The sequence below is a fragment of the Ambystoma mexicanum genome, chromosome 2q (assembly GCF_040938575.1).
Source record: "Ambystoma mexicanum isolate Mex_15411 chromosome 2q, UKY_AmexF1_1, whole genome shotgun sequence".
NCBI lineage: Eukaryota > Metazoa > Chordata > Amphibia > Caudata > Ambystomatidae > Ambystoma > Ambystoma mexicanum.
The window spans coordinates 947,817,040-947,831,715 of NC_090924.1; the positions used below are offsets into that span (position 1 = coordinate 947,817,040).

A 14,676-nucleotide genomic window follows, 5' to 3' on the forward strand; every position below is an offset into this window, starting at 1 on the left:
AGTCTCATTTCAGAAGCGTAGCGTTGCTGCAAGTCCAAATTTGCACAATGATAGCACTAGTGCTAAAACTGCCCCAGTGCATACTTTCTGTTTGCACAATCAATGGTGTATAGTCAAGGAAGTCATTGATTTTGTTTCAGGTTAAAAGGACTATTGTTTTTATAAAGTAGCACGATTATGCATTGGCTGCTCGTTCTTTATAGTATGCTATAACATATATTTCAATTTAATAAACATATTTCCTTGGACTTGGCATCACATGACATTAAAGCATTAAAGCATAAATATTCGTTTTAGTTTGTTTCTTAGTCAGTAATAATGCTACTTCAAGACTAGAGATGTCAGATGAGCGATACCTTAAATGCTGCTTCTATATTAGCACAGTCCTGAAAAGCTGCACACAGGACTGATCCAAGACGCCGGTCCAATTCCACCATCTTTTCTTTAAATTCAACGTAGTCTTTTTCAAATTGCTGTTAAGTGGATGACAAAAAGTACATGTATAAGAGTAGTTATAGAAAATAATTAATTGGCCCAACAAGATACATCTAAAAAAACAAAATAAATCATGCACATTTTGAAGGAGATTGTTTTAAAACGTTTTTTCAAACATCCGTGCCATATCAAGACTAATTACCAAAATATTCCAAAAGATGTCTTAATAAAAGGCTTATATATTTCTGTGGTAAATTACAGTGCCCAATTTTAAGCTTCATATGTTGTTCTAAATAAGTATAGGCACATACTATGGAGCAAAACAGAAAACGGACATCCCCTTATTTTACATGGAGCTCTGAATCATGCCCTCAGTATCAAAGAGGGGAAAGAAAGAAAGAAAGTGAAAGAAAGAAAGAAAGAAAGAAAGAAAGAAAGAAAGACAGAAAGAAAGAAAGAAAGAAAGAAAGAAAGAAAGAAAGAAAGAAAGAAAGAAAGAAAGGGAGGAAGAAAGGAAGGGAGGGAGGGAGAAAGGAAGGGAGGAAGGGAGGAAGGGAGGAAGGGAGGAAGAAAGAAAGAAAGAAAGAAAGAAAGAAAGAAAGAAAGAAAGAAAGAAAGAAAGAAAGAAAGAAAGAAAGAAAGAAAGAAAGAAAGAAAGAAAGAAAGAAAGAAAAAGTGGCATTTAGACTAAGGACCTGATTCTGTTATTCAAGTAAAATAAAAACACGTGTCAGTCTGTTATGGAACAACACTTTTTCTATTTGCCCCATATTATATAGAATTTGGAGCAAATAAGGCATAGGCATTAAATCTTGGAATTACACATTTCTTATTTTAAGTGGAGCTCAGATTCATACCCCCTGTCTCATAGACGGGAAAGAAAGAAAGAAAGAAAGAAAGAAAGAAAGAAAGAAAGAAAGAAAGAAAGAAAGAAAGAAAGAAAAGTGGCATTTGGACTAAGAGCCTGATTCTGTTATTCAAGTAAAATAAAAAAAAAAGGTCAGTCTGTTATGGAACAACACTTTTTCTATTTGCCCCATATTATATAGAATTTGGAGCAAATGAGGCATTGGCATTAAATCATGGAATTACACTTTTCTTATTTGACATGGATCTCAGAATCAAGCCCGCAGTATCAAAGAAAGAAAGAACAAAATGAAGGAGCGAGGAAGGAAGGAAAGGGGAATTGGGGAGAGGGAAAAGAGGAAGGGGAGGAAAGGAAAAAGGAAGGGACGGGAAGAAGGAAAAGAAAGGAAGAAGGAAAGAAGAAGGAGGGAAAGATAGGAGAGGAAGGGAGATTGATACTAAGGGCCCGATTCAGATCAGATCAGATCAGCTCAGGTGAATACACAATGCAGAACATGCAGATGCAGCCCGTAAATCCCTTTGCACTGAATGGAGCTCCATGGAAGCTGGCAAAAATAACAAAGTAATTCGTACCCCTTCTATTGTTGCAAAGAGGTCTTATTGAGAAATGCGTAGTGTAACAGGAGCAAGAGTGCCCAACTGGTCACCGGAGCATTAATGAAAGGTTATGTCATTGAAAGAGAAGATCAGGTTTGGGAAACTTAGAAAGAGCTAAGTGTGTTAATTAAACAAGTGTGGTGGATCAAAACAGCTTCACGAACAAAATAATTGAATATTGGAAATGTTGCATACCTGATTACACAGTAAATAGATTTTGTAGTCAGCGATGGCAATTATGTTGTTGTAGTAAATGTGGGCTACATCTCTGAAATGCCCCTTTACAGATGATTATAACGTTGGTAGAGTTTATGAAACTACATGCAATCATTCAAAAAAACATTATGCATTCAACTCTCAATTTCTTTAATAGTCTTCATGAAGTTCCTTCCAAAGACAAATGTTGCAAGCAAGATCCCAAAAGATATTTATTCCCCATTGGGATGAGTTGGTCCCACTCCTCATCCTTTTTGTGAGTGGGGTGAGCAGGGCCATCTTAAGCACTTTGGGGGCTCGGGGCAAAGACACCTCTGGCCCCCCCAACAAACCAAAGGAATTAAGGAATATAGAATATCCAGTGTGCCGCACCCCGTGCCATGATAACAACCCATAGCTTAATGCGCTGCCACTCAGAGATCAAAATAAGCATGGTAAACTCCGTTTCAGATACCTTACCCTCTTAATTCTTGTAATCAGAGTGATAAACAAGTAGCATTTCAAGGGCAACATTAGCATTCTACAACAAGGGTACTTGTGTTCAAGCATAGGTACAGCAAACATTTCATCAATAGCAGCCACGTGGAAGGTATACTGGACATAGTATAAGTGGAGGACACAGATTTTATGACAAAGGTATACATAATCCAGAATACTCAAACAACTCAGACTGCCTCAGAGACAGCAAAAGTGCTCAAGCATGGATACAGACGATCAATGGGAAGTAACAATATAACTACACATACCATAGCATAGAGAGTGGATGACGATTTCAAGATAACAGGAAGATGTCTGTATCCAGACAGACTGAGATTAGAAGTGGGACATGGTTTTCAAGCAGAATGGCTCTTGCCATTCGAGAGCAAAGAAACAGGTGGCTGTGGTGTGTAATATATCAATGCTCAATATCATTATAGAGGAAGCAAGGAAGCAACACGATAGAAGCCAGTGAAACCACGAGTGAGTCTTTTTTTAAAGATCATGCCCTGAGAATGAAATCACTCTGTGGGGCTGACGATTTGGATTCATGCCCACTCTGCAATTTCTGCTCTTTACCAATTTCTTTTCTAGTTTTTATCCATTTTACAGAACTGACTTGGAAAATATGAAAATCACATAACCCAATATAAACACTTTAAAAAACAAAACATTATTGAAACATATTATGCAAAATGGGAATGATTCTAGCTTCATTTTCTCCATCATCAAATACCAGCATGCTAATGGATGTGATTTTAAAAGATTTCAGATAGGTTTCTCTTTTGTATTTTAAAGCTTTAAATACACCCCAAACACAGGCTTGCACAATGGTATTTAAAATCGTGCAGGAAAACTTTTGAATTGTACAAAAAGCAAAGCCTGCAATATCTAGTCTGCTCTCTTCTGTCTAGAACTCCTTCCACTCAAATGGACTATATGATAGGAAAGATCAGGTAATTGGCCAAACAATGCCACCAGTATGCGAGAAACAAACCTTTTCATAAAAGGCAGTACAGTACTCTCAGTGATATAAGATTTGTCCAGGATCACTGTATCGTCTGCTGGCAAAGCCAGAATCCAAGCATGAATGTTTTGGTTCCACAGTCTGGAATTTGGATACATAAACATAACTAACACTGTATTGTGATCATTGAAGTTGCCTGCTAGGTTTTACTACTCCCCATCTAAACAAACCAATTTCTAGACCTTCATCATACTGACGCTATGTTAGTTTCTATAGCAAACGCTATCTGGTGCAGGTATATTGGTGATAGTAACACCTGGAGTGCTATAAAACAAAGTACATACATGCAGGCTTAACAACTTCATACCTTCAAAAACGCTGAGTCGGCCTTGCTGGAATTTGGTATTGTAATCTTGCATATGAACGCATATCTCTGCAATGAGTGCTTAACACACTGAGCTATCCTCTGAACCATCGGGGCACTCACATTTCTATCAATATGTATTTCAACTTTGGCTATTGCACTTGATCAATATTATCCCCACAGAAAGGTGTTGTGCCACACAAACTATGTATACCACAGTGAACATAGCAATACAGGATGGAAAGATCAGAACATTTTTTACTTAACAGACAGAAAGAAAATAGGTTTAGCCTTAGAAGCACACCATAGAAAATCCTGAAGTGTGATACTTAATTTTGTTGACTTAGGGAAACTTTTATTTTAATAAGGCTCCTTCTTGGGGCACCCTCCAAGGTGGGTGCCCGGGGCAAGTGCCCTTTTTGCCCTCCCATAAAGACGTCTCTGGTGGTGAGCCACAGTGGACTAGGTTGGTCCGGTCACTATCCGCTGTGACTCCCAGTGGGTCTTTGGAGCAGGATTTACTGGACTCCAGACCTCCTTTGAGAAACAGTATCTCTATACCAGTGAGACTGGTACCGCTGACAGAGTCAGGAAGCTGTTCAGCATTCAGATGGGCAACCAGCAAACTCTCAGCAGCAGCCACGGCACAAATACCTGATAAAAGGTATGTGTATAGAGCACACAAGGAACACGCCATGATGTGCTACCCTTCCTGGAGTGCATTATTTCTGTGGAAAGCCACAGAACCACAATCATTGCTCAAGCAGATTGCAAGATGGCATATGCATCATGTACAGCATTATAGCTTCCGAAACAAGCAGGGCCAATAACAGTCCCTCTTCTAGAGATAAGAGATAACCAATCTGTGCAAGAATCACTAAGAACACCCTCACCCTTGGGCCATAAAGGAAACAGGAAGAAGTAGAAAGGTTGAGAAACTGACAACAAACAGACATTTTGAATGACCCTCCCTTGATTGGAAAAGAGAATGAACCTTGGAACAAGGTAGCCCCCTTGCTATACCAAATCAAGGATGCACTATGCCTGCACTGGTGCAGGTAGAAAACCCTTTGAGCCTTACAAGAGGACAAAGGTGACTCAGCAAAGGCTTTTTACTTTTGAGCTAAAAGCCTAGCAGCCTGGAGTGGGGCAAATATGTCAAAGCCTCCATTACAACCTTTTCCCAGACTATATTAAGAGAGAGGGGACCCCTGGCATGTGGGCCTTAAATATCATCTTCCTAAAAAGCCCCAACATGGGGGAGAGAAATGCCCAATACAGTGAGCAAAGAGCAAACTGTGAAGATCTGAAGGAACAAACATACAGTGAAACCCCAATCAATGTCTTTGAGAGGCCAGGAGAAAGTAGAAAAGCCCAGTGCCCAAGGAACAGACCTACTGTAAAACCATGAGCAAGGTCTCTGAGAGACCCCAGAGAAACCAGATAATTAACAAGTTCTAAGGAACAGACCTCCAGAGAAACCATAAGCAAGATCTCTGAGAGACAGCAGAGAAACTAAGAATCTGAAGGACAGAACTAAAGGGAATCATCAAGATAAGTCTCCGAGGGACCCCTGAATCCTTAGTCCCATGGTCTGTCACACAGATCTGTTGAGAAATCCAGAATAGAATTTCCAGAACAATCTTCAATCAAACCCTCTCCCAGACTAGATTAAGAGAGATGTCACCCTTAGCAGATATGCCCTAAATATCATTTGCCTAAAAAGGACTCACTATAAGGGGGAAGAAATACCCATTCCGGTAAGCAAGAAGCAGTCTGACAAGATCTGAAGGAACAAACCTATATTGAAACTGCAAACAAGGCCACTGAGAGTCTCAAAGAAAGCAAATAGTCCCAAGGATTGACAAACAAGCCTGGCAATTACCTATTAAATGGACCTTAAGATTTAGAGATTTAGAGACAGAGCTCCAGAAAAACTCATAGATGCATCTCCAAGAGCCCAGATAAATTGGGTCATCCCTGGAGCACGCCTGACCAGAAACTCAGAGAGAGGTCTCAATAGAAGCTGATAATCCCCATATCTAAGGAAATGCCCTGGTGTTCACCAAGACGACAGTCTACAAGAAGTCTACAGAAAATCCAGAGACCACAGATCCATAGGAAAAACCAGAAAGGACAGGTCTCTTGGTAGGCCACCCAAAAATCCAAAAGGCTGAGGGGAAGACACGCAGGACAAAGATAAGGAAAGTCCCATCCTGAAACCTTTGAGTTATGGAGATGAGGGACACCTACATATGACCTTTATAAAGGACTTGACTAAGTGTATGTCAGTACTGTGCAATTTTGTATTTCTAAAGCAGGATTAGCCTAGAGGCTAACAGGACACAAAGAATATGTTTTGGACTCTGTTGTGTTAATTGTTTACTTTAGAATGTATGTTATAGAGTAAGGTGTCTGGAAGAAGACAAAGGGCCTCATCATGCATACAGCGGTATTCTGGCATTAATTCTGCTGAGTGGAAATAGTGTTCACACCGGTTAATGCGGCAGTATTAGGGCCACATCACAACCTGCCATGAACGCACGGCCCACTCCGGCTGTAACGCTAATAATGCCTAGCGGAAACTGTGCCGAAATATGTCTCATCGCTGAAATATCAGCACTTATAGCGGTGCTGCTGCACTCTGTGGGATATTTTTACCCATGCATCCAAGCCCTACCATAAAACTGTGCATTACTGGCATTGAAAACATCATGATGGCCAGAACTCCCCAGAGAGTGCAAAGGGAAAATATGAAGAATAGGCTGCCACCCATTTTTGCCTATGTTGTGAGCACAGGAGGGCACTGCTTAAACACCACCATTGGGCTACACACACAGTAGCCTGAAACCATTGGGAATGGCAATGCTGATTGCCAAAAGCAACCCAGAACTGTGGGGAATTCATCTTCTTAATGTCAAAAATGGGTGCAATACTGGCGCTCACCACTATCAGAAAGCCGGCGTTTTAAAACCACCAGACCTTTGTGTAGAACTGAACAAATGAACCCAAACCAGGCCAAGGAAAGACTTGCTAAGAGGCTGATACAATGTAAAACTATATTCTGAAATGAATTGAAGGAAGTCATTATTTAATGTATATATAAAAAATAGCTGGGGATGTCAGCAGCTTAAGTGAATTTGGGTTTAAAGCCACTAAAATCGAAATGTTTAAAATAAATGAGTGACCTACTTTTGAGTTTAACATAGGTTGCAAATGTTAAATGTCATAGTTTTGAACTTAGAATCAGCATTCTAGCTGCATGTGCAAAAATTGTAAGTTGGATTTGAATGTAGAAAACTGGGAACTAAAGTGACATTTAGCTGAATTCTGCCTGACAACCACCCCCGACAGGATTTGAACTGGCTCAACAACTCTTCCCAGGCCTGGCTGCATTCTGCTGCCCCTGCCAAAAGGAGATGACACCTCTCTGATTGGATTAGGGGAGGAGCACCTGGGGACTACAGGAAACTAAACAAAGCACTGTCCCTGGCTCAGGCAAATGTTATATTAGGGGGGGGTCGTAAAATGGCTTCCTCTTTGGAGAAACTGGGAGGGGCAGTGCCTGTGAGAGCAAGCTGAGCTTGGGGGAAGTGGATAAACCAGAAATTCCACCATGTGCTTTGGAAAACCAGACCCCTTTGGGGCCAGAGCATGATTTAAAAAAGATGGATAATTCACAGTGCGGACTTGTACAAATTATATTAATAACATCATCATTCTTGTGATTTTTCTGTGCACATTTTAAGAGGTGTTAGGACCCTGTGGTATGTTCTTGGGGATAGTAGCGGAAAAAAAGGTTGTTACTCCAAATGTATGCATGTTAAAAATCTGACACTTTATCATCTGAAACCCATATCCCTGGTGCACATGTGTGTAAAATCTGGAAAGGTTTAGAGGTCGTTATCTGGATGAAAAGGGGAGAATTCTGTCATAAGTGGACACAACATCGTACAAAGACAGGGATCGGATGGTTTGGTGCTACAGAAAATATGTTAACTGGACCTATAATATTAGAAAAATGGTACATAGATAAATATGTATTTGGGTCAGAAATAGATCTGTGTGCAATTTGACAAGGGGAGGTTCCTCTGACCATAAAACCTACAGCATCACTCCACTCTGACATTTCTTTCCCCCAATCAAGGGAGAGAGGAAAGCTTGGCCAATGATAAGTGAGAGGGGCAGGCTTAGCTAGGCCCAGTCACACACCCATTTTCAAAACACATAAAAGGAACATTGAAACCCAGGTAGACTTCAGACTTCACATCCAGAGATCCAGACTTCAAATCCATCAATCTCCAGAGACCAGAAATTAACTCCAGAATTTGTAGCAGAGAGGCCTGAATCCACAAGCTGAATCCTCTTCAGCAGGCCTCAAAACCAACCAAACTATTCAACAGCCGGGCGAGCTGTTTGAATTCTTTGCCAAGAACTTTTGCAAGAACCTGTAGCAGTATCCAAAAAGCAGTGCTGTATCCGGAACCAGAGAGAACTAGAGACCAGATCTCTGTGAAGAACTGCTAGCAGAAGTCCAGCCAATCCTGACCCGATCGGTGACGAAGTCGCATTCCTGTCCAAAATCTAGTGTGAGTACCCAGCTAGCACTGTGCCAAAACCAATCTCTTAGTTTAAAATAATCTAATCCAAACTATTTTAGCCTATTAGAACTGCCTCCTAGAATCGTGTCATTCTGTCATCTTTAAAACTGAAAACTGTCATCTGTCATTCTGAGCTTTAAAATTTCAAATCCGAAAAACTACCTTTACTAAATCGGCCATATCTCCGGAACCGTTTGTGCTAGGAACCGACTTCCTACTCCTTATAGTGCATCCGTAATTGCACTCGACGACGCGACTAAATTTGCCACGATTTGACATTTTGCTTAATTTCAGCCACGTGTAAAAATATTTGTCCTTGCTTTCCTTGCTGAAATTCGTGTGCAACCTGACAATCATTCATAGAGCATTGCTAAAGTGATCCTGAATTAATGTAAGTATCTATCAACTACCCTGAACCCCTGATAGGGAATTAAAAGCCTTTTTAGCATATTTTTCACTTAATTGCAACCACATCAAAGTATCTTGCCTGTGTTTAAAACTCCTACCTGTTTTCCTCTAAGCTTGTTGGGGGGGAACTGATTTATATTTGATTGCATTCATGAGAACTGTGTGCTTTCCTTCCATCTCTTTACCTTGCATAAAGGGGGGGGGGGTGAATTGTCAAAGAAAAGTGATTACATTGTCTTTTGTTGAAGTCATATCAAGTTTATTTTCTGTACTGCATTTTCATTCATCATTGCATTGTCCTTGAAGCCATAAAAGCATTCTCAGCTACTTTATCCTCTCTATATCACTTCTAAGCCATCAAAAAGAGTGTACCACTGTAACATTATCCACTGTTGATCACTATCATCTTCAAAAGTGTGCTATCAAATATTAATTTACTATAAAAGTGTGATAGATATATATTGTTTAATTTTCAAATAAACCTTTTAATTTGCAAAACACACCTACTTCTTGGCTCAGTGGGGTCAGGGGGATTCTAAGAGAGGGGTGTTATATAAGGGTTGTCATCCAGAGTAAACGAACTGGACATAAAAATATAGCAATAAGGGTTTCCCTCAGCATCCCAGACTAGGCCTTGACTTAGCTGTTGTGTTGAATTGAATCCGCTTACAAAGTGGGGGCTCGTAACCGGAGATTCTGGATTAGGTTTACCACTTGTGCAGCTTAATACAGTGTGCCAACTGACAGGATACACATATCCGGTTAGATCACCATGCTGTGTTACGCTGTAAAGTACTCCTCAAAGGAACGCTCTAAGGAAACGGTCTGTTTTGCAAAATAAAATACAAACTTCTGTAAGTCAGGAAGGAAATCAACCACCAGAATGACGACCTTGGTAGATATGAAGATAGCTAGGGAGCACCTCTTACATAAACTGTTTGTGAGAGGTGAATGGTCTGAACAGGACCAAAACGTATGGGTGCAGGCGATCACACAACAGGTCACTACAACTGGGTCAGATATGTGCAGAGATCAGGGTCCCTTACTTGTGGTCCTGAGTGAACTATATATGGCTCCTAAGGCCAAAGATGAACACAATAAGATTGCCAGGATAGCGGCATATTTGTATCTATATATGGGAGCCATGCAGGACAAATGTGCTGAAGGCCAAGATCTGGCAAATAGGCAACAGATGGCGTTAGAAAAGGCCCAATCTGACCTGGTCTCTTCTGAGCAGAGGCTGCACAGAAGCATGGAGTCAGAAAACGAGAGTAGACGATACATCATTAAAATGAAGGAGGATATGGATATCCTGCAACAGGAAAAGGCTGACCAGGATACCAGAATTCTGGCTTTGCAGAAGGAGCACCAAGACAGTTTGGACTCCTAACTGCAGAGCCAGAAAAAGCTGGAGCAACATATAGATTTCAACAGGGCATGCACAAAGCAGGTAGCCACCCTGCAAAGCCAATTGGACAGAAAAAAAGAGGAGAGCAATAAACTGATTCTGAAAGACCTCGACACCCAGACAGAATTTCAGGAAGAGCGCCAGAAAGCGGGTGCCTTTCAAAGGCAGAGGGACGACCTGGCAGCACAGATGCAGGCTCTTAGTCAGGAAAGGGACACCTTAGGCCAGGAAGTCTGCCAATTAAAAGAAAAAATTGAAGAAAATCACCTGGCCCTCCAGGGGCTGGGTGACCTCCAAAAAGAGCATCAGGACTTGCTAGAGCACACCAGGAGGGTGGAAGATGCTCTGGCAAGAAAGGAGCAGGCCAGTAGGGATGGGACTCAGGAGGTAACCCTCCTGCAGCAGAGACTGGCCCAGTACTCCAGGACCAATCAGGAGGCACAGAGAGAGAATGAGGCTCTCTGCCAGCACAATGATAGGCTCCAGCAACAGGTAGCCATGCAGGAGAGACTGATAGAGTCTAATAAGGCCTTAACTGAGGAACTGAAAGCGCAGGCTCTTGCATTGCAACAGGGAGCAGGGGCTGATAGAGATGAGGTTCGCTGGGAAAGGGAAACGCCTGAGCATAACCTCAGGAGCCCTGGTACCAGATTCCTTCATCTCTCCCAGTCCCTGGACTCTGCCATCCCCATGTCCCATGGCGCACATGAGCACAGGGCCATAGGGATGGCAGATTACTATCCAGCCAAAAGTATGGGGGTCATAGGCCAGTACCACACAGGAATGGATGGGCGGGCATCCGGGCATGGGCACCTAAGTACAGTGCAATTTAGGGGGGAACCCCAGAAGAGTAGGCCCACTAAGGGCATCCTGAAGACCTCTGCCCAGTTAGGTCAGTGGGGGGGTACCCATCAAATCCTGGTAGCAAGGAGGGATCTGAAGACTCCTCTGAGCGTCACAGGACACAGGAGACCAGGTCCCCACATTCTGCCAGCTATTCCCAGGCTCGCAGAATCCGGGAAAACCTGGAAGATCAGACGAGCACCTCTGGGAGCAGTGCTTCTGAATCAGAGGATGAATGGACCAGGGTTGCCCGAACCAAAAAGGCCAATAAGGTGAAACGGGCCTTGCTTAAGGACCCCTTAAGACAGATTAAGGCAATCAGGAGTGTCATCACGCCTTATCATAAGAACGCCAAGTATTCTGTTTGGGAACACTTGGAGCTCTATGAGCAAATGATGGAGACTTTCCATTTGAAGGACAGCCGTAGCTGCATCCAGTACGTCAAATGGACATTCTCCCCTGAATACTCCAGTTTCTTTGCGGGGCTGGAGGACCAAAACCATTCAAGATGGTCCACATGTAGGGCAGCCATCTTGAAACATTTTTCTGTACATAGAAATCCCCAAGAGGCTCGCAAGGCAGCCTACAATTTGCAGTGTGGGGAGGATCAGGCCCCACAAGAATTTGTGCAAGAATTGAAGCGTGCCTTTGCGCAGACCACCAGAAGGGCGTGCACGGACAGCAGAGAATTCATCAACACATTTTTCCATGCTCTTCCCAAGTACATAATGACCCAGCTCGTGAGAGATTTTCACGAGAAAAGATCTTTAGACTGGGTCATTGAGCAAGCCACCCAGATCTATGAGGTGCAGAAGCCCATAGAAAATAAAAGTAATGTGCAGAAAAACCCCAAAACCAACAGCACCCCTGCTGCTGCCAAGGTGGCAGAGGTAAAGGTTGCCCCTGTTTTAGATTTGGAGAAGGGGGCCTAAAAACCTGCCTGCACCAAATAATTCACAGCCCAGAAGGCCCTCGGGCCAGTCACAGACAGGGAGTCGAGGAGGTAGTCCCACAAATGGGGTCCCTCGCTCCCCTAATTATGTAAGTCCCCGCTACAAGGGAAACCGACCCATCCTGGGTTATGTGTGGACTCCTCCAGCCCAAGGGGGGGATCCAGTCAAGCACCTAACCCAGAGAACTTCCCTCCAAACTTCCCACAGGAGGGCAGAAATTCACCAAAACCTGGGCCAAACTTTTTCCCCAGGTATCCACAAGGTTTCCAGCCCCAAACTCATACATCCTTCTTTCCCCAATTCCCTGAGCCCAGACAACCTAATCCGGGAGAGGGGAGGTCAAGGGTGGAGGGGTACCCAAATCTTCCCAACCCAGGGTATTACCACAGAAGGGATAGCTACCCTTCCCGGGATCAGCCCAGGGGAGAAAACAGGACCCCGTATCAGCCTGAGTGGGTTTCACAGTTAGAGTGCCAGGTCCAAAATATGGCACGGGATCTGGGTCACATACTGAGGGCTCAACAGAACCCTCCGAAGAGCATGCCACCGCAGAATACCCCAAACTCTAGACCTGGTGCTCCAGAACAATGACGGGGGCAGCAGCCCGATAACCCACTGGTTCCCAGGGAGGAGGCACAAGGGGAAGGGGGGTGTAAGGCCTTGGAGGAAGCTTCCTTCCCAACTTGTAAACAGCCCCTGGAAACCCAGGAACGGGAAAAAAAATCTCATACCCCTGAAAGTCTGCCACCCAAGGAGCAGAGAGGGGTTAGGAGAAACAAAGGACCCAAACAGACAAACTTTGTGGAGGAGGTACAGGTCTTCCAATTTGAGGGAGAGGGATCCCAAGAGGATCCTGGGAATAGGATCTTCTCCTTCAGAGATGGGGGAACTCCTCCCAAGGAAAAATGTGTCCCAAGAGATTCCAATCCAGACTGGGTAGATGTGGGGATTGAGCTGTCGCCGCCCATCATTCTATCCCAGAACCAACAATACCAAAATCCCATGGGTCAAACCCATCCTGATGACTGCCTCCAAAAAGGGGGGGGCGGCCCAGAACCCGAAACCATTTCCAGTTGCCAACTTTTTCTTTCAGATTCCCCAGGCTCTCCACAGAATTCTGCCCAAATCTCTTCTCTCGCCATGTCCAAAACCAGAAAGTTAGCCCACCAGTTGTCCAAAAATGTGCATTATCTGTGCCCCCTTGAGGAGAAGGAGGGAAGATATTATGCCCCGGTACAAGTACAGGGACAGGGTACAATTTTGGCACTGGTGGACACTGGATCCCAAGCTACCCTTCTGTCCAGAAGGACCTTTGATGAACTGAATTCAGGTAGGGGGGAGAAGTACCAAATTCCCCTCACCTCTCTTCCTGGACAAGTGCAGAACTTTGACGGGAAGGAAATTCCCGTCGAGGGGACTGCAGACTTGGACATTAAAATTGGGCGACACAAGGTGAAACACCCGGTCATAGTAGTAACTCCAGAGGGCACCCCTTGTTTACTAGGGAATGACCTCCTGAGAAGGTTGTCACCCCTAATAGACTGCGTATACAAGGTCCTCTGGACCCAGACTAGCCGACCAATAAAATTAAAACAGAGTGTCAACCATGTAACGGCACCTGCCACATGGTTGAACAAAAATCTGACCAAGTAGAATTTCACTTCCAGAACAACCAAATTCCAGACGTGACAGTAATAGCAGTAGGACAACAGACTGGTGGTGGGGGGTCCTCTCTATTTCTGAAAATCAACCTTCCTTCCAGTTTAAGGTGGTATTCCACACTGGAAGGAAACACTCTGAAATTCTTTACCAATCCACAATCAGACACTCCCACTTCTATAGTCCAGAAAGATGTGAAATCAGCTCAGAGCCTGGCTGATATTCAGCAAATTGGAGATCAGTTGTTCATCTCTGTTCAGTTAAATGATGGGAAGGACTCTGTTCTCGCTCGAGTGTGTGTGAACAACGGTAAGAGCTTCATCAGCGAAGCCATGTTCCGCCAACTCCCAAAAGATCCAGCCATTCCCACATTCAAACTGTTCGACAAATGGGAAATGGATCTGGAAACACCCAATTCCAAACATCTCCTGCCAAGCAGGTGTATGCTCAAAATCTCCATTGGCAACAAGAGCATAGTCCATAATTGTTGGGTCGTGCGAGACGTCACTTCCGCCTTTTACTTAGGCAGTGACATTCTCAATCGCCTCGCCATTAGTTTGGACCTAATAAACTTCAAAGCTTGGTCCCGATTAGCGGATAATCCCATGGGCTTTGATGATCAAGAAAAAGCATTTAGGTCAGCTCAATTGCTACCTTATGCAGCTGAAATTCAGCTTAAAGAGGAAGTCACCATCCCAGAAAGGACCCGACAATTCCCCCTGGAAGTGAAAGTCAAAAGAGGACAACAATTGAAAAACCCTGATGCTTATATTCATCTAAATGCTTCTCTCCAACAACAAGGGTTAGGGGTAAACCCAACACCATTAGTCAACATAGAACATCCATTAGTCAACATAGAACATGACATCATTCCAATAGAG

General features: G+C 43.4%; 1 protein-coding gene across 1 annotated transcript in view; it reads right to left on the minus strand.

Annotated features, from left to right (window-relative positions):
- The window catches only part of DNAH11 (dynein axonemal heavy chain 11), a 4,227,155-nt gene that overhangs the window by 3,248,103 nt on the left and 964,376 nt on the right, over positions 1–14,676 (minus strand). The window contains exon 9 of the mRNA XM_069648254.1: positions 357–473. Coding sequence (XP_069504355.1) covers positions 357–473 — 117 coding nt within the window. The remainder of the gene's footprint in view (positions 1–356; positions 474–14,676) is intronic.